Consider the following 26853-nt stretch of genomic DNA (forward strand, 5'->3'; position numbering starts at 1 on the left):
TATTGTGCATGATACAGGTGGTGAAGTTTTACAAGCTTTTGTGGACAGCAGAAAGCAAAAATATATCTAGATTATAAATTAATCTCTTGAGGAGAAGAAAAACCACAAGATTAGACTGTTTTTGAAAATATTAAAACAGTTTGATTAAAAAGAGAATTTTAAAACTTTTATGCCAGTAAGTTGAAAACTTGGATGAAATACAAAAATTCCTAGAAAAATATTACACATCAGTTTAGAAATAGAAACCCTGAGTAGTCCTGTAAGTATAAAATTAATTTATTATAAATTAAAATAAGCTAAATTTAAAAATTAGAAATCTTTCTACCAAAAAAGCCTAGACCCCAAATTTTCAAAACAGACCTTCCAATAGTGAACAAATACTTTCAAACACTAAAAACAGAAGGCATATTCACAATTCATTTTAATTAGGTTACTTTGATATCTAAGCCTGCCAAGGAGCAATAAGAGAAAGGAAAACAACAGGCTTGTCTCACTCATGATGTAGCTGTAAAAGTCCTAAACAAAATATTAGCAACAGAATCTGACAGTGTATTAAAAAGACCATGTATTACCACCAAATTGGGTTTTTCTCAGGAATGTATGGAGAGTTTAATATTAGAAAATCTATAAACATAATTAACTACATTAATAGATTAAAGGAAATAAACCTTATGATCCAGAGATCTAGAAACTCAGCAGATATAGACAATTTAATAAAATCCAGTTCTCATTCACAATAAAAACTCTCAGTAAACTAATAATAGGGAATTTCCACAAATTCATAGAGGATGTCTACAAAAATATTTGAAACACACTTTATCCTAATTGGGGACATGTTCTAAGCTTTCTCCTTTAAAATTGGGAACAAGTTAGGATGTCTGCCATTGCCACTTCAACCCATCATTATTTTGGAGGTCTTAGCCAACACCATAAAACAAGAGAAAGAAATTAAAGTGTAAAGGTTAGTAAGGAGAACATAAAAGTCATTCTTTGCAAATGACATGTTTATCTATAGAGAATATTAAAAATTTGCTATAAACGACTACAAATAATAGTTTTGAGAATTCAACAGCATGACTAGATATGACTTCAATAAATGGAAATCAGTTGCATTTCTGTATGCCAGAAACAAGCAATTAGAAAACAACTTTAAGAAGAAACACCATTTATAAAAACAACAAAAACAAACTTTATTAAAGATGAATAAGACTTGTGGGGGTAGAGGGACTAACAAAACTCTATTTAAGGGTGTTGAAGACCTAACTAAAGAGAAATATATCTCATGTCCCTGGATAAGAAGATGGGCAAAATAAAAGATGAGAAAAAGAATTTTATGGAAAATAAATCAGAGAAGGCAAATAAACATACGAAGAGATACCAGCCTCATTTGTATTCCAAGAAATGCAACTTAAGACCACATGAGATATTGTATTATATCCATTCAATTGATACAATCAATTTTAAATTTCTTTTTTAATTAAAATTAAATAAAATTTAAAATTAACTGTTTTAATCAAAACAGTTTGATTAAAAAGAGAATTTTAAAACAACTTTTATGCCAGTACAGTTGAAAACTTGGATGAAATACAAAAATTCCTAGAAAAATATTACACATCGGTTTGGAAATAGAAACCCTGAGTAGTCCTATAAGTATAAAATTAATTTATTATAAATTAAAATAAGCTAAATTTAAAAATTAGAAATCTTTCTACCAAAAAAGCCTAGACCCCAAATTTTCAAAACAGACCTTCCAATGGTGAACAAGTTCTTTCAAACACTAAAAACAGAAGGCATATTCACATTTTTTAATTTAATTAAAAAAATTAAATAAAAAATTTCTTAAATTTCTTAAATTAAAATTTAAGAAATCTAAACATACCAAGTGTTGGAGAACTTGTAGATCCAGAAGATCTTTTTACCTTGTTTGTGGGTATGAAATTAGTTCAACCACCATGGAAAACAATTTTATATTGTCATATAAAGTTGAGCATCCAAGTTCACCATGACCTAGTACTTTTATTCCTATATGTGGAAAGTTTAGTATATGTGTACCTGGAGCCTTGTATAAGAATGTTCATAGCAGTATTGCTTGTACTACTAAAAAATTGAAACAGCCCAAACACACATTCATAAGAGAAAGCATAGGTTATGGTATAGTCACACAATAGCATATCATACAGTAGAGAAAATGAATGAAATATATCTACATGCATTTAAGTATAATTTAGGCATAAAACTAAGGGAGGAAGGGAAGAGGAAAGAGACAACTGAGCATAGTTACTATCTCTGGGAAGGAGACACAGGGTAGATTTAAGCTGTTAATTTTCTGCTGATGGGGCTGTGGGGGCACTAGTTTCAAGCATGCTCATTATATTTTTAAAAATAAATAAAATCAGTCAAGCATAGGTCAATGGTGAATCAAGTATTAAACTTAACCCAGCTCTATGTAAAAATTTAAAAATCTGAAAATTCTAAATTAATTTCTTTGAAAATAATTGTTTAAAATAAAAAATCAGTTGAGCTAGTGATACTGACAGTGTAATTGTAGTAGATTATATCAATATCTCAGAATGAATTGTTAACTATAAGATACCAATTTTTTAATTTTATGTTATGCTATTTTGTCTTTCCATATGTGGATAATTGATGATTAATTGATAATTATCCTAAATTGCAATACAATAAGCTTTGCCAAGGTTATGTAAATATATTTATTCTTAAGAAAGAGTGCAGTTTATTCTTTACCTATAAACATTGACTAGTTGTTTATTAGAATTTATTTTATGATGATAGAATAATGGAATTGAAAAATTCATAGAAATTTAATTCCAGACAGAATTTTAGAAATCGTCTAGTGCTAATCACTATTTTATTTTGTGGAAGAGGAACCTGAGACTCCAGAAGGGTCAACAACTTGCCCCAGATTATTTGGTAAATGGTTGAACTGAGACTTCTGAATTCCACTGTTTTTCCCATGTTGCAATTCATTGAGTAATTACAACTTTTGTCACAGAGGCATTTAAACTATGCGTGTTTCTTTTCTTGGAGAGATTCTCTCCTATAGTGAAGAGCATTTTTCACTGGTAAGGTGATATAGATTTTTCAGGACTGGTTTTGATTAAAGCCAACATTGCAGCTCTCTCTACTAAGAGAACTGTGATGGATTTCCTACTATTTGTCAGTAACTGTTTTCTATACACCCAAACCATATTTTATGATTGTAGACAAATGAATAAGAGCAAATACTGAACTAGTGAATAATTCATGTCAAGCATTGTGAACTACTGACAGCATCGTCAAAATGTAAAAATATGTTGTTGGGCTTTTCCCCAGTTGTAAAGTTATTCTTAAGTGCCACAGGGTTCCTTCATTCAGTTTCCCCAAGGATCTACAATTTCACTTTAAAAGACTTATTCACAGAATTGTAAAAGTTTAGAGCTGGAATGCGGTATGGTGATTTTGAGTTCTTTTGAGTTTCTTTCTCCCGATAGTGGTCTTTTAAAATTAAAATATACCTAAGAGGATTAACCCAGTAAGCTAATTCATTGTAATGTGTAGTGATTTATCAGATTATGTTTCTTCTTATCAGGAAGTCCCAAGACCTGTGAAAGAACACGAATAATGTTAGGAGGAAGGGCAAGTAACATTTTGTGAAGGTTCTTAAGAGAATGAGAGATTGGGCAGATAAAGATATTGAAGACCATCTATGAACTCAAAGCTCTGTATGGCCCAGGCCTGCATATTGACTGTTGGCAGTGCCGCCAGGCACACATGAGGTGACTGTGGGAGCAAGTAGAGGAAAAAGCTGTGTGTCACTGTAGAAAGTTCTCTTTACTCAGGAGCCTGATTAATTTAGAGTGTCTGAAATTCCTTGATGTTTAAAGGAGAGTGAAAAGCTGAGAAATAGGAGGAAATAATTTTTCTGGAATGAGCATATTTCTCAACAGAGATGTTCAGGCAACTCCTGCTCCTTTGCCCCAGTGCTGTTAGTGACCGCAGTGGTACCTGCAGAAACCATAGCTATGATTGCAGTGAGCATCTGAATTCCTCCTCCTTTCTGTCCTTGCAGTGCTAATTTCAGAACACATGACTAGCTGTGGGAGTCCAAGCTAGAGAGTAAGCTGGATGTGCCAAGGGAAGTGTGGTTAGCCTCTAATGTCTTAGAAAATTACTGTAGACACAATAAACAAGCTTTCCTTTTTGATTTCTGATATCTCTTGATTATTTCAGGATTCCTGTTTTCTAGTTTTCTGATCCTTGCCTGCTTCCCATGAGAATACTTCCTGAGGCAGATACCCACAAGCAGTGGTTTTATTCTGCCATGATTCAGAGTATCTTCATCTCGGTTGGGGTAGAGCTACCAGGACACTCTAGTGCTCCTAAAATAGGACTTAAACATGATTTCTGTCTCTGCTAAACTGAGACAGATGGCCGTTCAAAGTTTTCCTTGCATAGTTTGTGTTGCCAAAGATTGTCTGCTCCAAGGGTATTTTATTTCATCCATACCTGAGTGAGATAGTTTAATCTCCTATTTCTTATGTTTCATATTCATCTTTTGTTACAATCTGCATCTACAAAGATCTGATCTTTGTTCTAGTTCCAGAACAATTATTTAAGCAGCCCAAAGAAAGTAGAACCAGAAAGGACAGTATTTGCGAACATAAACATCTGTTTGTAGGGCTATTCTGGCAGGAAGCTTTATGGTAACAGATTTAAAAATGCATATTGACCACAAACAGAGCTATACTTCAGTCCAAGGATTGAAACTGAAACCACTGAGGAAAACCCAAGAATTTCTGGTACATTTTACATTTTTGTCTAGTTTCCTTATTTACCTCTTTCTCTGGCCTAGGTATTTTCAGGCTTAATCCCAGCCTTGAATTTTCCATTTCTGTGCTATTGGCCAAGAGGTAGAGGACGTGCTTCCTTGGCTTCATGTAATGTAATTTGATAATGATGTCAATGCCTTATAATTGTGAAATGATTTATGGTTTGTTGCTCATTCACACCCATTTTCTAATTTTTTTCTCATGACCTAACTTTTGGCCTTAATGGCCACCTGATATTATCCCTACTTTAAATGAAAAATCTACTAAGTAGTAGGGTTGGGATAATTACAAATAATTATGGAGGCAAAATGTTTTTGTGATATTTATAACTTCTTCCTTCTCTTTTTAAAAAATTCTTTGTTTCTCTGATTAACGGAAGGAGATAGCTGGAGATTAGAAGATGACCAGGAGAGGCTTTGAGGAAGAAATGGTTTGTCTAGAATATATACTAAGAAGTGGAATGGCTGTGACATATCTACAGTTATGATAGACATTGCAAAATTGCCTCTAAAGTGGCTATATCATAATGAACTCTCTCAGTAGTATAAAAGTATCTGTTATTCAGAAGCTTTTACTTTAAAATGTTTGCCAAGCTGATGGGTAAAGAATGGCAGCTTATCTTAATTTACATTCTCCTGACTACAGGTGAGACAGAATGTCTTTTCATATGTTTATTAGCCACTTGGATTCACTCTTTTGGAAATTACCTGGGCATATTCATTGTCCATTTTTTATTGGGTTGTTTTTTTCTATTGATTTATTGTCATTTTTAATGTATTCTGGGTAGAATCTTTTGTCTGCTAATATATATTGTGAATATGTTCTCCTAGACTATCATTTTCACTTATTGGTGCATTTAAAAAGTAATAGTAAGAAAATAAATAGTAAGAAAATAAGTGTTATATGTCAAAAAGAAATACTTAAGATATTGATTTAATTAATGTGAATGTTAAAAAAATAAGAAAAAAAGTGGGATTTGGAGTTGTCTTGAAGAATGGGTATGGTTTACAAAGAAGTAGGAAAAAAAGTTCTTGGTACATTCCAGAACTATCGAGAAATTGACCTGGCAGAAATAGGGAATTCTCATTGGATGATAATGTGGATGAAACTGGATAAATAAGTTTTGCTTATAGTGAAGAGCCTTAGATGGCAGAGTGAGGAATCTGGAATTCTATGAGAATTTTTTAATTGAAACATGATATTGATATTCAATCAATATTTTTAAAAAATTAATCTGCCTACAGTGTGTAGAGTGACTTTAGGGCAGGAAGTAATGGATATTAGTGTAACTATTGATGTTAAAGTTGAGTTAAGTTGGCAGAGGAGTGAATAAAAAAGAAAATCATTAAAGAGATACTTTAGGGCAAAAAAATGGCAGGTCTTGGTGATTGGATGCCTCACAGATTATGAGTGGCTGAGAAATGGAGATGTCATGGGTTACTTGAGAGGAAAAACTGAGCTTTGATGGGGAAATGACATTAAATCCTGGAAATTGGTCAAAGAGATTGAGAACAGAGAGAGCCGAACAGAATTAATGACTTTGAGATTGTAGTGTTAGGTGACTACAAGATGGAACACAGAAGGTAAGCTAAAATTTTCACAATAAATGGAACTTAACAGATGAAGAAAGTAAGGCAGAGTTTAAGCCTCATTGATTTTACAGAGAGAATGGAGGTCAATGCAGACGGAAAGAAAGGGCTGTTCCTTTCTATAACAGGGTATTGGTCTTTGGACCACTCACTTGCTACAGAGGACATCTCCCAGGCTCTTAGCCCAGTTATGAAGACAATAATGCTTGGTGCATGTTACCGCTGCAGGGCGATCTGGTAGTCAGAAGTTCTGCCTGTGGGAACACACATGAGTGTCTCATGGAAACTTAACTGATCAAGGGAAAACACACTGCCAATGAGGCAGCTATGAACCACGGTGATTTTTCTTTCCGTACTTATTAAATGAGTCAAATACAACCCAGCACACTCAAAAGCTATGCCTTTTTTTTTTTAGGACTGAGTCTCGCTCTGTCACAGTGGTGCGATCTCGGCTCACTGCAAGCTCTGCCTCCCAGGGTTCAGCCGTTCTCCTGCCTCAGCCTCCCAAGTAGCTGGGACTATAGGTGTCTGCCACCACGCCTGGCTAATTTTTTGTGTTTTTAGTAGAGACGGGGTTTCACCGTGTTAGCCAGGATGGTCTCCATCTCCTGACCTCGTGATCTTCCCACCTCGACCTCCCAAAGTGTTGGGATTACAGGCATGAGCCACCGCGCCCGGCCGCTATGCCTTTTTAAAAGAAAAATTGTGTAAAATATGACATGTTCTGTACGGAAAAATATATTTCAGGATTAATACTCATCCTATATTGGGCATATAATTATTCTTTTTTTTTTTTTTTTTAGATGGTGTCTTGCTCTTTTGCCCAGGCAGGACTGCAGGGCGATCTCTGCTCTTTTGCCCAGGCAGGACTGCAGGGCGATCTCGGCTCACTGCAAGCTCCACCTCCCAGGTTCACGCCATTCTCTTGCCGCAGCCTCCTGAGTAGCTGGAACTGCAGGCACCCGCCACCATGCCCAGCTAATTTTTTGTATTTTTAGTAGAGACGGGGTTTCACCGTGTTAGCCAAGATGGTCTAATTATTCTTTATTTAAGCTGCGATCTGCTTTGTCTAGTGATGATTTAACACTGATTCTTTTTTTCTTCCAAATGCTTTTAATAACATTTTCCTTAAACGTAGTCGTGGTGTATAGGCAATGAGATAGAAGAAATCAGTGGACTAGAGATGTGCAACAATCTAACTCACCTTAGTTTGGCCAACAACAAGATCACGACAATTAATGGCTTAAACAAGTTACCAATCAAAATACTTTGTCTGGTGAGTCTAACAAAATGCCATTCTTTATAGAAGTAGTAGTTAATATTTCTAATAACTACATGAATTATGACTACTTAGGATTCAAATATATAAACAGCAAATTCCTTCATGAAATGTTATTGTCTTCAGTTTTGTTTGCTCCTTTCTTTACCATTTGCGTGTGTGTGTGTGTGGTTGTATGAGAGAGAGAAATATTTCATGCTAAAGTAAAATGATTTGCTAATTTGTTATCCAAATTCAATATTTTAAGTGATTGGCTTTTTTATACTGGGAAAGAAAGGTATACTTTTAGCATGTATTTAAAAATATTTTTTATAATATCTTACTGGTGAAAATAACATTTAAGGATACTTAAGCATAATATTTATTGCTGTTAACACTTTAACTGCTTTCAAATGAACCACAGGATGTTTTCTGGGCACTGAATTTTGACAGTCCTTTTATTTTAACATGTGTGTGTTAGTCTTCCACTCTAGAAAATCAAAAACAGTGCTAAGAATAAATGAACAATTCCAATCAAAGTTTAAATTTGATTATTTTTTCCCACAGAGAGCACTCTTTCAAAGCTGTGTGACCTGCTGTGTGACTATGACTCAATTTACAGAAATTCAGCAGGATTCTAATAGTCCCAAACATATACACAGTATTTTTGAAATAACAGGATAGCTCCCTAACTTGGGGGTCTACAGTATTATCTGTGAAATATCCAGGATTCTTTCTTCTCCTTCCTCCTACTTCTTACCCTCTTGGATGGCTTTGCTGTTCTTCATTACATCTATCATGGGGTCGGCGGGTGCGATTTCAAGCCATGAGGCTTGTAGCTTGTAGATTTCTTACAAGAACTATCCCACAGGGGGTTGTTGAAACTGTTGCCTGAAATGACATCTTGGGCCATGCACTGCAACTCATGCCTGTAATCGCAGCACTTTGGGAGGCTGAGGTGGGAGGATCACTTGAGTCCGGGAGTTCGAGACCAGCCTGGGCAACATAGCCAGACCCTGTCTCTACAAAAAATAAACAATTCACTGGGCATGGTGATGCAAGCCTGTAGTCCCAGCTACTTAGGAGGCTGAAGTGGGAGAATCACTTGAGCCCAGGAGGTCAAGGCTGCAGTGAGTCACGATCATGTCACTGCACTGCAGCCTGGGCAACAGAGTAAGACACTGCCTCAGAAAAAAAAAAAAGAAAGAAATGACTTCTTGGATTATCTGCTGATTTTTGACATATACAATATACTATTTCTGTCTTATTTAACCATAGATCACTGAAGATTGGCTGTGTGTTAATTTTTCTTTCCCTTAGCTTAGAGCTCGAAGTGCTTTCTTAAAACTCTTCCAGGCTGGGCGTGGTGGCTCACGCCCTGTAATCCCAGCACTTTGGGAGGCTAAGGTGGGTCAATCACGAGGTCAGGAGTTCAAGACCAGCCTGGCCAAGATGGTGAAACTCCGTCTCTACTAAAAATACACAAATTAGCTAGGTGCGGTGGCGGGCCCCTGTCATCCCAGCTACTCGGGAGGCTGAGGCAGAAGAATTGCTTAAACTCAGGAGGCGGAGGTTGCAGTGAGCCAAGATCGTGCCACTGAACTCCAGTCTGGGTGACAGAGCGAGACTCCGTCTCAAAAAAACAAAACAAAACAAACCAAACAAACAAAAAAAACACAAACTAAACCTCTTCCATTCCTGCAGTGAGTTAGGTCAGGATAAAGTACTGGCATCCCAGTACTGAGGATGAACCTGAGGGTTTAATAATTTTCCTGATCTTTCATGTTTTCCGCCCATGAAGGCATGTGAGCAAAACAGAAATGAAAGTGAATTTGATAAATTAGATTGAAAATGTTTAAGTTAGAAAAGAAAGTCACATTTTAAAATTATGACAATCTGAAGGATTTTTAGCAGCCGGTATGCTTCATTTTGTGGTCTGTTAGAATCTTGTTCTTTTCTTTACATATCTTCTCTGTATTGATGTTCCCATTCATTTAAAGTGGAGCATGGTAAATAGAAAAAGATATAGGGGTGTGCTTAAGGGAATGAGAATGAACTCATTATTAAGAATAATAATATGTAGATTTTCATCCTAAGAGTGTGTTTCAATTACAAAATAAATAATCCATGTTGATAGTTCTGTCTCAGGTAGCTTTTAGGAAAAGGATAGAATACTTCTGTTTTCTTAGATTTGATGGATTGTTCCCAATCTCTGCCCTCATCACCCAAGATCAACTAGAATACACAGAATATACTGTCATTCATTTTTCTTAATTTTTTGAGAATAGAAAGGTTTTCTTTTCCAAAGTTTAATAAAATCTATACAATTTGTTTCAATAGTTTTTAGTACTTCTATTTTTAATTCATGGAATCAGGAAACCAGTAGCTTTAGTTGCTATTGAAAATAATTTACATTACAATTTAGAGAAAGAAGAAGAATTCACTGTAGAAACCAACTGTTAATTCTCAAACATCAACTTTTATGATAAATATAAAGGGAAAAATGTGGTTCACTAATGGGTTCTGTCACCCAGCTTCTTAGCAAGTAATGACAATGCATTCCAAACTTTAAAATTCATTTTGTCACAGTAAATGCTGCCTGTTTTTTTCTTCCAAAATTGGTTGGTTAAGAATGTTTCTAATTTCATTTATTCAAGAAAGTGGCTTTATTCTAAAAGTCTTTTCCCAACTAATCATTATGAAACAAGCAGGAAGAACTGTTTGTGCAGAAGCTGGATGTCCCCTTTTAGGAGAGATGCATTGGTTTTTCAGCATTGGATGAAGAGTTTAACTAGATAGCTTTCAATTCAGAAATTCTGTGATTCTAAATTTTTTTCAGTTCTGGTTTCTTTTATGACCATCAGCTATCTAATTAAACTTGTCTATGCCTCACTCTTCTCATGTCATCTACCACTTTGAAAGCCATTAGAGATACTGTCGGAAGAATTACAGTCTATCTACCACACCTAAGGGACTTCAAAATTCTTTGGGAAGAAGTGTATTAAGAAGAATTACAGTCTATCTACCACATCTAAAGCATTTCAGAGTTCTTTAGGAAGAAATACATTGTATATAAATTTGATATATGGGGATATTTGGAATAGGCTATTGGGGTCTTATTGCAGTGTGTTAATTAATATGGATATGACTTTAAGTTTGGTGTAGTTTTTTTCTTTCCCTTTTCTATTATACTTTATATAACTTTTTTGAACTCTGGACAGAAGGAAATTTGATTTTACTTTGGCAAATGGATTATGGGTATTTTTTTTCTATTATGATATTTTTCAAACATATATAAAAATTAAAGGAATACTATGATAAACCCTTGTGTGCTATCACTTAGCTTTGTAGATTATCGACATTCTATTAACATGTTTTTAAAAGCCATAGAATTATACTAATGAATACAAATCTTGCTCATTATTGAAATGAAATTTTATTTTAAAAATAGGATGAAAATGAGCTCTTGCTATCAAATGCACCAGGAAACGTGTCCCAGGGAAAATATAGAGGGAAGAAAGTTATTGTTATTCTTTTTTTTTTTTGAGACGGAGTCTCACTCTGTCACCCAGGCTGGAGTGCAGTGGCGCGATCTTGGCTCACTGCAAGCTCCGCCTCCCGGGTTCACGCCATTCTCCTGCCTCAACATCCTAAGTAGCTGGGACTACAGGCGCCCACCACCATGCCTGGCTAATTTTTTGTATTTTTTAGTAGAGACGGAGTTTCACCCGTGTTAGCCAGGATGGTCTCGATCTCCTGACCTCGTGATCTGCCCGCCTCGGCCTCCCAAAGTGCTGGGATTACAGGTGTGAGCCACCGTGCCTGGCCGAGAATTATTGTTATTCTTACTTGTTGTTATGGGTATATGGAGATTGAGGAAGAAGACAACATTTCAGTCTTAAATCTTTGTTTTATTCTCATTATTGAAGAAGATGCTTTTGTGTGAATTATTGAAAAACTTGGTTTGGTTATGTACTGTTGCATAACAAGCCACCCCAGTTGTAGTGACTTGGAGAAATAACCATTGTATTAACTAACAATTCTGCAATCTGAGCTAGGCTCAGCTGGGAGGTTCTTCCACTGGGCTTGCTGCATTTAGCCGGCATCTTGGCTGGGGGCTTGGCTCAGTTGAGAGGCTGGGATGACTAGGTTTTTTCTCTCTATTTAGTGTCAGGGTGTCTCCCCATGTGACATTTCCTTTTCCATATAACCTCTCCACAAGTTCTCTCCAACACAGTAGCTGCAGTTCTTATGTGGTAGCTCAGTACTTCTGAGACACAAAAGCAGAAGCTGCCAGGCCTTCTTAAGTCTTAGGCTTAGAAACTGGCATACTTCTACCATATTATTTGGTGAAGCTAAGTCGTAGGTCCAGCCTAGGTTTAAGAGCAGGGGACTACGGCCAGGTGCAGTGGCTTACGCCTCTAATCCCAGCACTTTGGGAGGCCGAGGTGGGTGGATCACTTGAGGTTAGGAGTTTAAGACCAGCCTGGCCAACATGGTGAAACCCCATCTCTACTAAAAATACAAAAATTAGCCAGGCATAGTGATGCACCCCTGTAGTCCCAGCTACTTGGGAGGCTGAAGCAGCAGAATCACTTGAACCCCAGAGGCGGAGGTTGCAGTGAGCCGAGATCGTGCCACTGCACTCCAGCCTGGACTACAAAGCCAGACTCCTCAAAAAAAAAAAAAAAAAAGAGTGGGTGGAACTGCACAAGGGCAGGAATAACTGGGGGCATGGCTCATTGGAGAACACTAAGATAACAGACTACTAGCACCCTCACCATATGAGTGATTATATTTAGGGTGTTTCTGAAAACAAAATGTATGTGGGGATTATAATAGTCAAGTGGCTTACTTGTGATGATGTGAAAGAATTACATTAAATTTATATTTCTAGTGATATATCTGAAGTTATGCTGTCATTACATTTAGGTGTGCAATGTTAAAAGCTTATATTACCTGCCTTTTTCTTTCTTACTGATTTGAATACTCATCTTGCTTTAACTTTAATGAAAATATTATATTCTGAGTTTTCCAGCTGAAAAACTGGAACTTCTTTCTGGGGTATGTGTATGTGTTTAGAGAGGTGAATGATGGAAATGGGATGGAGGGAAGGACAAGAATGCCTACTGATTTCTTTTAGAGAGATTTGGGTCAGTATCCAAAATGAAAACTTGCCATTACAACTTTTCTTTGAGAGGTCTTTGAGACATTAAATATATTTTTTTCTATTTTAGAGCAATAACCAGATTGAGACGATCACAGGTTTGGAGGATCTGAAAGCCCTGCAGAACCTCGATCTGTCCCACAATCAGATAAGCAGCCTCCAAGGCTTAGAGAATCATGACCTCCTGGAAGTGATCAACCTGGAGGATAATAAGGTAGTGTTGTACTTCACATGTCTTGGTTTCAGTGTTGGCATAAGAGGACATATTAGAGACTTAGCACAGACCCTTCATTTTTGGTTTCTCAAGGGCGGACACATTAAATGTCAGCTTAGAAATATTGTTCTAGTAAAATTCCTGGAGTAGTTGCAGAAGGATTGTTTTTAAAATATACTTAAAATCTTAATTATTGAAAATGTGATGATTCCTAATTACATTGTTTTTAAGGTTTAAACTGCAACCACGTGTGGATGATTTTCTAAAGGATACATGTTCATGCAAAATTTTGTGTAGAAAGATGGCAGTAGGAATGTCTGAAATATCAGAGTAAGGAGGTTGGAGATATAAGAATAGCCATTGGCTGGTGTTGCTCCATGTCTGCCATTTAAAGAAAAGTCTAGGGTCATGATGAGGGAAGTGTTGGGAAGATGTTGGTCAAAGGATACAACATTTTGGTTACATAAGGAGTTTGTTCCAGAGATCGATTGTACAACATGGTGATTACAGTTAATAAAAATATATTGTGTTTTTCCATGCAGAGAGAGTAGATTTTAAACATTTTTACCACAAAAATGATTACTTTGTGATGTAACACATTTCTTAAATAGCTAGATTTAGCCATCCTACAATGTAACATGATGATTTGATGAATTTCAAGTCATCATGTTGTACACAGTAAGTACATATAATTTTATCTGTCAATTTAAAAATATTAAAAAGTTTTTAAAATGCAAATACCCTAGGAAAGGCTTAAACCCTTAAAAATCAAGAGAAGAGGCACAGGAAGGGAGTTCTTATACATCAATGTGCATGGTGGGTTGGGGACTGGGTTTATTCAGATTTTCAGGTCTGGCTTAATAATGCACACTTTACTTCAAAAATCACAGAAACTGGCTTTCACTCTTAATTGCATTTTATTTTTAATAAAGCATTTGTGTTCCTAATCATGGTGTATTAAGTTGGTAACTTTAGCAAACTTCTTATGCTGTAAGGTCTACAAAGTTATTTTATTTATATCGAATACTTTATCACATTTTTGGGAGAATGCTTTCATAAGGAAGTTGAATGTTTATTTCTTCTTGAAAATGAAAAATTGGGCTGAGCCTGAAAGGGACAGTTGGTGCCAACTCAAGAGAGCTGGGGTGTTGTGGGGATCTTGCTGTGTTCTGCTGTGGTGGTGCTTGTCAGTTTTGTGTGATGAGCCTTTTTTCCAACAGACTTCCCTCATCTGTTAGGTTGCTAAGAATCAAGAAAAGTCAGTTATTAGTCCTCGGAACAGATGAGTTTTCAATCACAGACAAAACTGTTCATTTTCATTCTCCTTGACTTGTATATTAAGTTGTTTTGGCAACTTCTGCAGTTAATTCTGGTGGACAACCTTTGTTCACTGTACCACGTGTCTTAGGAAGTCCACACAATCTCCATCTCATGTGGTTTTAGTGTCCTTTTCATGCATTTGCCATTGAAGACTGATTTTTAGAAAATTTATTACTTAAAATGATTTTCACATATATACAACGGCTGGTGAAAAGGTGGAAAGCTCTCATTAAGTCTCAACTCAATGCATCTCAGGATTTAGGAAAAGGAGTAACAGTAATGATAATAATAACAATTCCGGTCATAAAATATTCTAGAGATATTTGTTGAATACTTACGCACCAGGCACTTTCCTAAGTACTTTATCTCATTTAATCCTCATTATAACCCTATTATTATTGTCATTTTACAGATGAAGAAACAGGGGCAGAAAGAGGTTAAGTAACTTGCCCAAAGTCATATATCCAGCGAATAGCAGAGCCAGGCTGCAAATGGAGAATGGTTTGCCTCCGGTTTCAATGTTCTTAACCTCTGCAGGGTGATATAGTGCATAAAATACTAATGGGCCTCCCTTCTGAAAGGGCCTGTTGTAATGCCCCAATACAGTGCTTTCTCGGTGAAACGTCACGTGAGCCACAGATGTAATGTAAAATTCTCCAGTAGCCACAGTAAAAAGGTGCAAAGAAACAGGTGACATTAATTTTAATAATGCATTTTACTTAACCCAGTAGATCCAAAATGTTGTCATTTCAACATGTAATCTACATACAAACTTATTGATGAGATATTTAACCTTCTGTTGTTTCATACTAAGTTTCTGACATCTGGTGTGTGTTTTACACTTAAAGTATGTCTCAATTCATCCTGGCCATATTTTAAGGGCTGGGCAGCTGCATGTGGCTAGTAATTACCATATGGGACAGCACAGATCTAGAAATAGCTCATAAATAGTATGTCGTTCTCTTCCATTTCAAGAGGCTTTTCAAATTGTATTTGACAAACTTTAAAGAAAAAAGAGGAGTATCATCACGTGAAGAAAGGAGTTTATAATTTTCAAATGTTAAAGAGGCTCCATTAAAAAAAAGTGGCCACGGGTCCTAAAGGGGTATCCTTTGGCACCCATGAGCTCTGTAACAATCACCTAATTCCCCGGCTCTCCCCTGGGCAGGTTGAGGAGCAACCCGCAGTACTTTGAAATATTCTTTGAGCCTTCAGGAGAGTTCCTCAGAGAACTCTCCAGGACTACTGAGAATACTGTGTATCGGGGTGAAAAATTTATCATTTAGCAGAATAATAACCTAGCTTCTGCTTCTCATATGATTAATCTGACGTTAAGAATATTGTTTTATTGGTAGCACTTCATCAGTATTATGTACTTGGTTTTAGCGACTGAAACATTGTAGCGCCCACATGTGATCATCTGAACATCTTTTTAAGGCCACTTGAGAATGTTTACCATCAGCTGGGGATTTGGAGACCTTAGTTACCCTCTACTCTGTAGTCTTGTTAGATTTTACATCATTTCTAGCATTTAAAACATATCCCAAGCTGTTAGCTCTTTTATAACCTCAGTCCTTTCTTCTAGAAGCAAGAGATCAGTCTGGGAGTGACTTAGAAAAATGCTGTCTCTAAGTCTCAGTGTCGTTATGTCACACTGTTGGTTCCCAATTACTTTTCTGAATTTTTGTGAGGATTCACAAGGTAATACTCATAAGGCAATGGAAGCATGGAGAGAACCTGAATCCTGAGTAATAACAGTGCTCCTGCCAGAGCTCTGTCTCTTCGTTCTTTGCAGTGCTCTGGCTTTCCTTCGAAATCACTCTCCTTGAATGCTGACGGGGACAATGGCAGCTGAAGACCATTATTCCACTCTATTTTTGCGATGCTTTGTATAGGCAGAACATTCTTTGCCGAGGACTCCTTGCTTCTTGTTGTTCAAAGACAGATGCCATTTAATGTCCCCGGCAAGCAATGTGCATTACCCCCCTCTTCGTTGAACCTTGGCTCACACTTCTCTTCACATATGTGAGCAAAAGGAACTTTGGGGACATTAAACCCAATTGGGCTTCTAAGTGAATTTTATTTCTCTCTGGATTTAAGTTTGTTAGGTTAGGCCTGTAATGAGAAGGGTTGGACAGGGTGAGTCCTTGGGGCCTCCAGGGGCTGACAACATTGATGCAGAGGTATGCCATTGATGCTAGCATCATCAGATCTCCTGCTAAAGTCAATCTCCATTCCACCTGGCCAACATACCCCTGCCCTGGGATGCAAACAGGAGGGAGGCCCCCTTGGAGGTCTTTGGCCTCCTTACACCCAAAGGTGATGCCCAAGGCAGGATACCCTGATCTGCTCAGCAACTGCTCTCTGGATAGTCTTGGCTCTCTGCAGAGAGTGCTGATGGGTACACACTTTAAGTCCAGGTTTTGATGCTGCTTCATCACTTTTACAAACAATTTTTGAACTCTCAGACCAAGGTAATGTGACTTTCCCCTTTTCCCCGACCCCTTTCTTAATGCCTATATCACGGTGATGGACTTGGCCTGCTTCCTGGTGCCCTGGCTCCATGATGGTGGGGTCAGCAGGGATAGTTGCCCTTTGCCTGCTTTAGCACTGGCTCACTGAGTAGAGTGCCAGCTGTTGAACAGGAGACCGCAGGTTCCACGCCATCTGACTTGGTTAGTTCAGCTACGCAGGACTGGCTGTCAGTGGCCAGTTTATGTGACTGAGGATGGAGACCAGCACTCTTAGGGGCAGCTGGTGGGGCGCAGTGCTCCCTTGCAGAAGGGGTGGGAATGTGAAGTCAGCCATTTTCTTCTGATCCTCGTGCAGATCCAGCATATTTCCACCTCTGGAGCTTCGTAACATCGGGTGTCTCTGCTGGAAGCTTTCCCCACATCTTGAAAAAAATTCACTTCATTTCATTTAAGCCTCTGGCAAACTCTCAGAAAAAAGGCCTCTGACCCCCTCTGGCCTTTCCAGCACCCTCTCCCTGTTTTCTTTATCCCTTTACACTGTTTAATTTATCATTAGTACTTACTATTACCTGAGGTTATGTCATATTGCATATTCTAGTTTCACATCTGTTAAGAGTTCACTGGCTTTCCAACTAGAATGTTAGCTTCATGAGCTCAGGGACTTTATCTTGTTCACTTTGAGCAATGCCTGGCTCAGAGATGGCACTGAAGAAGATTTGTTGTCTTGGCCAGGCATGGTGACTCACATCTGTATTCTTGGAGTTTTGAGAGGCCAAGGTAGGCTGATCACTTGAGGCCAGGAGTTTGAGACCAGCCTAGGCAACATAGCAAGACTCCCATCTCTTCCAAAAATAATAATAATAAAAAAAAGCTGGGCATGGTGACGTGTGCCTGTAGTCCCAGCTACTTGGGAGGTTGAGGCAGGAGGATGGCCTGAGTCTAGGAGTTTGAAGCTGCAGTAAGCTATTATCACACCACTGCACTATAGCCTGGGCAACATCACGAGACCCCCATCTCTTAAAAAAAAAACAAAGAATATTTGTTGACTGAATGCAGGACCCTCAGGAGCTCTCAGGAATATCCAGATTTGCCTCCCTTCTATCAAGTGCTTGGTTGATGTTTGAGCTGCATGGGAAGAGATTCTGGAATGATTATGTATAAGAAGTGAGGCTTGACTGTCTTCCTACAGGGCAGAGAAGGGAGATGTTGACTGGAGATCAGAGGAAGGGCTTGAGCTGAGAGGACAAGGGCCTTCAATCAGGTAGCAGTAGTAAGAAAGGGGAAGGAAGGCTGGGGTCTAGAGGTATTTCTGAGGAAGAATTACTAGGGCAGATTGGAGGTGGTGGATGAGGAAGAAGATGTTGCGGAGGATGACTCCTGGGTTTGCAGCTCAGGTGACTCAGGTGACTGGATGACAGTGCTGCCATCCAGCCTTCTTACTTTCATCCAGAACCCCTGGTGCATGGTTCTTTATCTTGTCCTAAACCTTAGAGGCAGAGTGTCCCATTCCAACAGCAGGGTGGGACATGCTGTGCCAGCTCTCTGTGACAGAAGGCAAGCCCTGGCCGTGGAGCCACTTCTCTTGGAAGCTAATCCTTACTACATGTAGCAGGTGGAATTGTGTGCCCCTCCTCTCCAAAAAGCCTACCCCCAGGAAACTGTGAATGTCTCCTCATGTGGAAAAGGGGTCTTTGCAGATGTAATCAAGTTCAGGATCTAAAGAGAAGGACATCCTGGATGTGGGGTGGCCCTAAACCCAATGCCCTGATAAGAGGCTGAAGGGAAGAAGACCCATACACACACAGAAGGCCATGAGAAGACCCAGGCGAAGATGGGGCAGAGATTAGAGTTATGTTGCCGCAAGCCAAGCAAGGTCTGGAGTTACTGGAAGCTGGAGAAGGTAGGGAAGGGTTCTCCTCTAGAACCTTCTGAGAGAGCACAGGACTGCTGACACCTTGATTTCAGACTGCTGGTCTCCAGAACTGTGGAAGGAAGAAATTTCTGTTGTTTTGGACCTCCAGGTTTGTGGTAGTTTGTTATGGAAACCCTAGAAAACTTATATATCAAGTGAAACTGTATGTCTGGGGAATAGAGTGTGAGGTCTGAAAGTTATTCTTCACTATGGTCTTTTGTAATTTCTGCTTTTTATGTTTTATTGAAGAAATTTCTCTATACCCTAAGGTTTTAAATATTCTTATATATTTTCTTATAATTTCAAGTTTTGTTTTTCCATATTTAGTCTTTAATCCAATTGGGATTTACTTTTGTGGGTAGTGTGAGGTGGGCATCTAGTTCCCAGGTAGGAAACAAATTGTCCCAACATTTCAGAATTCTGATTAATACTTGTAAAATATTCTATTGAATGGATATGTCAGGATTTACTGAGTCATTTACTTATTGAAATTTATGTTTAAAATTTGTTGCAGTATATATTCTTATTTATAAATATTTAAGTATATTTTAAATTATTTACTTAGGATAGATTCTTGGAAATACGTTTCATTACTGGATGTAGGCATTTTCAAGACTCTTACTATATTTCATAAAGGTTCATACTAATTAATATCCTACCAGCAGTATATGAAGTTAGAATACTATATTATAAGCACATCTTACTACACCTTTGTGAGCAAATGTCTTATAAAAATTATGTCACTCTGGTAGAGAAAAACAGTATTTTGCATTATTTTGTATAAAAATTTTTGATTACCCATGAGGTTAAACATTTTTTTGACCTGTTTGTTAGACACTTAGTTTTCTTTTTAGAAATTGTCTATTCATGCCCTTGACTATCATTTATTTTATCATTCTTCTGCTTTTCATTGTACTCATTGTACTTTTGGTACACATTTGAAAGTAATTTATGAAGTCTATCAATATTTTTCTTTGTGTCTTCCTTTATTATTTTTAAAATTTTTATGAAGTCTTTCTCTGTTCTGAAATCTGTTAGGTGTTTACCTAAACTTTTTTCCCCTGGTTTCTTTTATTACCTTTCAACTCTTAATCCATATTCATTTTATGGTACAATTGAAACAAAAGTTTTAATTTATAGAAGGAATCGGATCTAGTGTTCAATAGCACAATGGGGTGACTATAGTTAATAATATTTTACTGTATATTTCAAAATAACTAAAAGAGTAGAATTGTCACATTTCTAACACAAAGAAATAATAAATGCTTGAGGTGATGGATACCCCAGTTACCCTGATTTGATCATTACATATTGTATGCTTGTATCAAAATATCACATTTACCCCATAAATATGTACAACTCTTCTGTATCCACAATAACTAAAAATGTAAAAAATTAATTTACTTTTTCCAATATCTAATAGTAATATAATGATAACAACTATCATTTATTGAGAACTCATTATCTCCTCAGCCTTGTGCTAACCAATTCCCATTCATTAACTCATTTAAAAAATAGTTTCATTGAATAATACTAATTTTCTCACTGATACAGAAATAAATACTTTCTGAAGTATTTATTCTGTTCCATTGATCTGTCTGTTGATTCTTATTCCAGTAATGCACTTACCATCATCATCAACTAGTTGATAGATCCTCACAGTTTGAAAAATATTTGTGGTTCATCTTTTAAATATACACCATTCTTATTTCTCTTAAGATTCTACTAAGATACAGAAAACTTAAATAAAACTATTTGTCTTTAGTTTAGTGGAGAATTCAGGCCTGCTGCAACCCAAGTTCTAACCCTGGCCAAATTCAGGAAGTCAAGCAATCTTTTTTTTTTTTTTCTTTTTCCCCCTTCTTAAAATTGTAAAACAAAACCAATAAAGAAAAGATCTGTTTCTGAAGTATTTATTCTGTTCCATTGATCCATCTGTTGATTCTTATTCCAGTGATGTACTTACCATCATCATCAACTATTTGATGGGTTCCCTGCAGTTTGAAAAATATTTTTCTGCACAGATTTGTGTTTAAATGTGGCAGTGAAAAAAATTTTAATGGTTCTACCCAATTGTTTTCTAAGAAGACAAATATATACATATGTGTGTATATAGAACATATATTTATATGTACTTATATATTTTTATATATTCACATATAGAAATATATATTCATATATATAAATTATATATATATATAAATTTTTTTTAAAGAGAAGACTTTAGTAGTTCCCTTTAGATCTCGATGGTGATGCTTAGAGACTATGGCCTTGAGGGAAACGGTAAAAGAAGAAAAGAAGAGGAAGTCAACATGCTTTGGGGGTGGGGGTGTGGACTATCGTCAATAGGGGCAAAGGAGGTGAGAGAATGTGCTGGACTGGAGTCTAGGGATCAACTGTGCTGAGATGACATTCTTGGCAGCAGATGGCTGAACTTCCCTAGGAATATAACATTTCTGGCAGTATTTCACTGGAAGCTCTTGGGGGTGCTGTTGTCTCTACTCCTGCTGTAAAAGTCTGTTATGCACACAGCCCTGGGTTTGTGGCCTTTGCTGAGAAAAGATGTGAGGGTGGAGTCCTCGGGGTAGGTTGTGCAGGAGAGGGAGGGTGCATGCAGGGCAAGCAGTATCTGTGGCACTTCGCCAATTCAGTAGACGTGGAGAGGTGAAGCCAGGCCACCCCATACCTTCTCCCCTGTCACCTCATCCTACCTGTGGAAGGCCAGGAAGGGAAGATGGGTCCCTTTCATTTGACTCTCAGAAAACCAACTGATCCCAGCTGACATCTTGTGGTAATATAATTTTGTATATTCCATGATCACTGTGTTCATGGTGTTTGTAACATGTCAAGGAGATCTTTCCATGTCAATCACTGTAAATATCACTATCTTCTAAAATGAGCGTGTAGTGTTCCTACTATAGGACTGTACTATTACCCATTTAATTACAGGATCATGGTGTTCTTAGGAATTCATACTTTTTTTTTTTACTTTTACTAATAATGTTAGACTGAATGTTCTTGTATCTAATTTTTTTACAAAAAATTAGAATATAGAATATTTCACATATAGAAATTATGTAATATATATACATTTTTTTTAAAGAAAAGACTTTAGTAGTTCCCTTTAGATCCAGATAGTGATGCTTAGAGACTATGGCCTTGAGGGAAATCTAATTTTTTACCAAAAAATTAGATACAAGATGATCTCTTTAGTATAAACCTCTTGAAGTGGGAGAGCTGGTTCATTGCTTATGAAACACATGAAATAAGAATGCACCAATTTCCACTCTCACCAGCAATGTGTGCAAGTGCATGTGGCCACGACTTGTTGGTGAGACGTGATAAATGAAGGAACACATCTCCTCTTAACATTAGTGTTAGGTCCGTAAACAAGAGCAGGCCAGTGTGGTGGCTCACGGCTGTAATCCTAGCACTTGGGAATGGGAAGTCGAGGTGGGTGGATTGCTTGAGCCCAGGAGTTCAAGAACAGCCTGAGCAACATGGCAAAACCCTGTTTCCAAGAAAATACAAAAATTAGCTAGGCTTGGCAGTGCACACTTGTAGTCCCAGCCACTCGGGGGTGGGGGACTGAGGTAGGAAGATTCCTTGAGCTAGGGAGGTTGAGGCTGCAGTGAGCCATGATCGTACTACTGCACCCCAGCATGGGTGACAAAGCGAGAACCCTATCTCAAAAAAAAAAAAGAACAAGAACAGGTGGAATGCTAGAAGGTAATTAATCTGTTGTTCACAAGTTTACTTTTCCACTTTCCCAAATAATACAATAGAAAACAATTGATCCCTTTAAAAAAAAAAGGTAATCCAAATAGCCGACTGATGGACAGTTTAGTCATCTTATGGGAAAAGTTGTGTATAATAGTATAATGTTGCTCTAACAAGATTAATGTGTGCAGGTTGTAGATTGCAACTCTGGCATTCACCTTTCATATTATATCTTTGAAAATGGCATCCTTTGAACATGGTGCATATGTTTGTCCTCTGACTTGGCTTTGGGTCTAGTTTGCATTTTAGCTGTGTATTGTGTTTGGATAACTCAGGAGTTACTGGTGACCCTTCTGTTGGAGTGCTTTCCAATGCATGCAGAAATGATTTGGAGAAAAATAGAAATGAAAAAGTGATGATTAACTGTTTGCAAAAGTTTAATATCTAAACTTGAGATAAAATTGTAATTATGCTAATTACAGAATATTTAAGCAAACCTATTTGCCTTTAATTTAGTAGAGAATTCAGGCCTGCTGCAGCCCAAGTTCTATTTCTGGTCAAATTAAGGAATTGTCAAGCAATCTTTTTATTTTTCTCTCATTCTCCTACTTTTTAAAATTGTGAAACACAACTTATACAGAAAAGTACATAAAACATAAGTATACAAGTTAGCTAAAGAGTTCAAGGTGAACAGTACACACCCATCAAGAAATATGTCATACAATTTTTAGTTTTTTACCTTGAAATAATTCTCTGTTGGAAAAAGTGATAAAACCATATATGTACATGAAGTAAGAAGGCTTTGGCCGGGCGCGGTGGCTCATGCCTGTAATCCCAGCACTTTGGGAGGCTGTGGCGGGCGGATCACAAGGTCAGGAGATCGAGACCTTCCTGGCAAGCATGGTGAAACCCCGTCTTTACTAAAAATACAAAAATTATCTGGGCGTGGTGGTGTGTGCCTGTAATCTCAGCTACTCAGGAGGCTGAGGCAGGAGAATCGCTTGAACCAGGGAGTTGGAGGTGTCAGTGAGCCGAGATCACACCACTGCACTCCAGCCTGGTGACAGAGCGAGACTCCATCTCAAAAAAAAAAAAAAAAGAAGGCTTTAACCAGTCACAAATGACCAGGGTGACAGAAGCAGGATTGGGAAAGGAAGTTGGAGGGCTGGAGGGCTAGGAATGGGGGTGGGGTGGGTAACCAGGTCATCCTTGGGTGCATTTTTGTACTGTTTTTGACGTTGAATGCTACTTTATTTCTGCCTTAAAGTGAACATGGATAAGAGGAGGAAAGGTACTGTTCCCTAGCTAGAGAAGAAAAAAGAAAACGTGGTTGTATGCATGCACAGTTATAGAAGGGGTATGCAATAATTCCCTTGTTCTGCGTAGTTCTGTGGAATTCTCATTAAAAAGCTAGACAGAGCAATTTTTAAAATAAGTTGAATTGAAAGGACCCAAACTGTCTCCTGTTGTATTATGTTTTCTATTGTCTTTGCGCATTTAGTCTGTTGATAATTTTTTTTCTTTGATTGAACAGATTGCTGAGCTGAGAGAAATAGAATACATTAAAAATTTACCCATCCTTCGAGTTCTCAATCTTCTAAAAAATCCAATTCAGGTGAGACATTATTTGTATCAGGGAGGGAGAGAGAGAAGAAAGTGGGGGGGTGGAGGGAAACTATCTAGGAATTCTTCAAGAAGTACTTTTGATAAAAGAATATCAGGAATGTGAATAGAGTTTGTCTATCTTCCTTCTCTCTAAGGAAGGGTTTAGTAGTACCTAAAGTGACAATTTTTTTTTAAGACATAACATCTTCTCTCATGACTAACAAGCTGTCACATGACTGTCAGTGAAGGAAAGCCTGAAACTGAGTATCATTTAGTTGCTCTGCTGGTCATTTGTGACTCATCCCTGATGGTAAAGGTTACAGGAAGGAGGCAATAAGATTGCAGAACAATGTTCTCTCACATTAGACAATGCAAGACACCAGAGGTGGAGATAGAATGTGGTTCCTATTTTAAACAGGGGAAAGAAAATCTAAGATTAGATACCTAATTTACCTGGATATAGCCATGAATTTGATGTATATGTAAAATAATTATAGAACAGAATAATACATTTCCCAGGAGTTCTTCACACCTCTGGGATTGAAGGATCAGGGAGTGTTTCAAGTCCCTCCCTTTCTCTCCATTGATAGATACTTTCTCCTGGTCTCCTTCCCTCTCTCCTTGTCTGTTTGTCCTTCATTCCATCCTTCTACCTGTATCCTTCACTTAGTTTCCACAGGCTCTTGACTTTGCATGTAGCTCTTAGTAACTTTCTTTTTGTTTGTATCTTGATGAACATGTCTAGATAGGTGAAAACCAGAAAATATAAGAAACATTTATAAATTAAAAACTGCCCTTGAGACAGGAACAGTGGGCGGCAATTTAAAAGCATTTCTGGAAAAGTAAGAGGCAGGGCTTAAAGTGGCCAGGACACCTCAGTTTCAGATCCCTGAAGGGTGTTTGTGCATATGCATGAATAAGCATCACAAGCCCTTTGACAAGTTAACTGATTTATGTACAAAACCTCCCCCAACATTTACACCTAAGCTTTGTACATTCACCTCATATACGGTCTCATCTATTGGGTTGGTGCAAAAGTAACTGTGGTTTTTACACCTTTTTAATGGCAAAGACCACCATTACTTTTGCATCAACCTAATATATAATGGAACATCCACTAATATCCAATGTCTTTCCCTTCAAAGAGGCATAGCTTCTTACTACAAAAACTCTAATTATATTTCCAAAAGGCAGATAATCCTGGTGGTAGGGAGTAATAAGGAGTTTGTTTTATAAATGAATGTCATTTTATTATTACAAACAAATTCATAATAAATAATACAATTAATACAAAATATTGCATATAAATAAAAACAAAATAATATAAAATATTGAAGTTTCATTATTTGCAGAATTGAGACTTGTTGGAGTTAGAAGACAGGGTTTGAGTCACTGGCCACGGGATCTTAGATGAGATGCTTCACCTTTGTAAGGCTTGGTAGCCTTTAGAAATGAGGATAATCTGTAAGCCATTATCCTCAGCAACCCAACACAGGAACAGGAGACCAAACACCACATGTTCTCACTTATAACTGGGAGCTGAACAATGAGAAAACATGGACACAGGGAGGAGAACAATGCAACCCTGGGGCCTGTCAGGGGGTGGGAGGAGGGAAAGTATCAGGATAAATAGCTAATGCGTGCGGGGCTTAATATCTAGGTGATGGGTTGATGGGTGCAGCAAACCATCGTGGCACACCCTTACCTATGTAAGAAACCTGCACGTCCTGCACATGTGTCCCAGAACTTAAAATTAAATTAATTTTTTTTTTTTCGATAGAGTCTCGCTCTGTCAACCAGGCTGGAGTGCAGTGGTGCCATCTCAGCTCACTGCAAGCTCTGCCTCCTGGGTTCACGCCATTCTGCTGCCTCAGCCTCCTGAGTAGCTGGGACTACAGGCACCTGCCACCATGCCCGGCTAATTTTTTTGTATTTTTGGTAGAGACAAGGTTTCACTGTGTTAGCAGGATGGTCTCGATCTCCTGATCTCGTGATCTGCCTGCCTTGGCCTCGCAAAGTGCTGGGATTACAGGTGTGAGCCACCTTGCCTGGCCAATTAAATTAAATTTTAAAAAAAGAAATGAGGATAATCCACCTGTCCTGTTAATCTCTAATCTCACAAGGAGAGTAACAAGAGTGTACACTTGAAGACCTTTATAAGTTATAAGGCACAGTCTGCACTGAGTTAGTGTAAGGGGACTGGGAAGTGTGAAATGCATAGTCCTGTGAGGGTGTGTGTGGGAATGATGAGGTAGCAGGTGAAAGGCCCAAGCTCATGAAAACCCAATGCTGATGCTTGTTGATTTGGGAAAAGGAAGGCAACTGAACAGTCCTCTTGATATTTTAAATAGGAAAAGTCTGAATATTGGTTCTTCGTAATTTTTATGCTTCTGCGGTTAACAAAATTAGATCAGAAGAAGATTAAAGTGGAAGAAAAGGTATGTAATCATGTCATACCATTACCATTGTGTTTATGGGTTAATATGCTCAAAAGCTCATGTTGCCTGCTGTGGAAGCAATATAATCAATAAATAAGACACATAACAATATGTACATTAATTCATTTAGGGAATGTTTCCTTGCCTTAGGATCTGTTCATTTAACCCTCTGCAAAGGTGAGTATTAACACAAATGGAGTGAAAGGCCTGATGGCTTGCTGTTAGTACAGTGAAGAGGTTGGCTGTGGGGAACAGAAGCAACACTCCACTTATATAGGTCATAGCTTTATGGCAGACTGTCAGTTTGAAAAACTATCCTATTTGGAA

General features: G+C 37.7%; 1 protein-coding gene across 6 annotated transcripts in view; it reads left to right on the forward strand.

Annotated features, from left to right (window-relative positions):
• The window catches only part of LRGUK (leucine rich repeats and guanylate kinase domain containing), a 157178-nt gene that overhangs the window by 25188 nt on the left and 105137 nt on the right, over positions 1-26853 (forward strand). For all 6 annotated transcript variants that reach the window (XM_032753545.2, XM_058426861.1, XM_058426879.1 and 3 more), the window contains exons 6-9: positions 7570-7694; positions 12914-13057; positions 24018-24098; positions 26440-26526. In XM_032753545.2, coding sequence (XP_032609436.1) covers positions 7570-7694; positions 12914-13057; positions 24018-24098; positions 26440-26526 — 437 coding nt within the window. The remainder of the gene's footprint in view (positions 1-7569; positions 7695-12913; positions 13058-24017; positions 24099-26439; positions 26527-26853) is intronic.

The sequence above is a fragment of the Hylobates moloch genome, unplaced genomic scaffold (genome assembly GCF_009828535.3).
Source record: "Hylobates moloch isolate HMO894 unplaced genomic scaffold, HMol_V3 SCAFFOLD_1, whole genome shotgun sequence".
NCBI lineage: Eukaryota > Metazoa > Chordata > Mammalia > Primates > Hylobatidae > Hylobates > Hylobates moloch.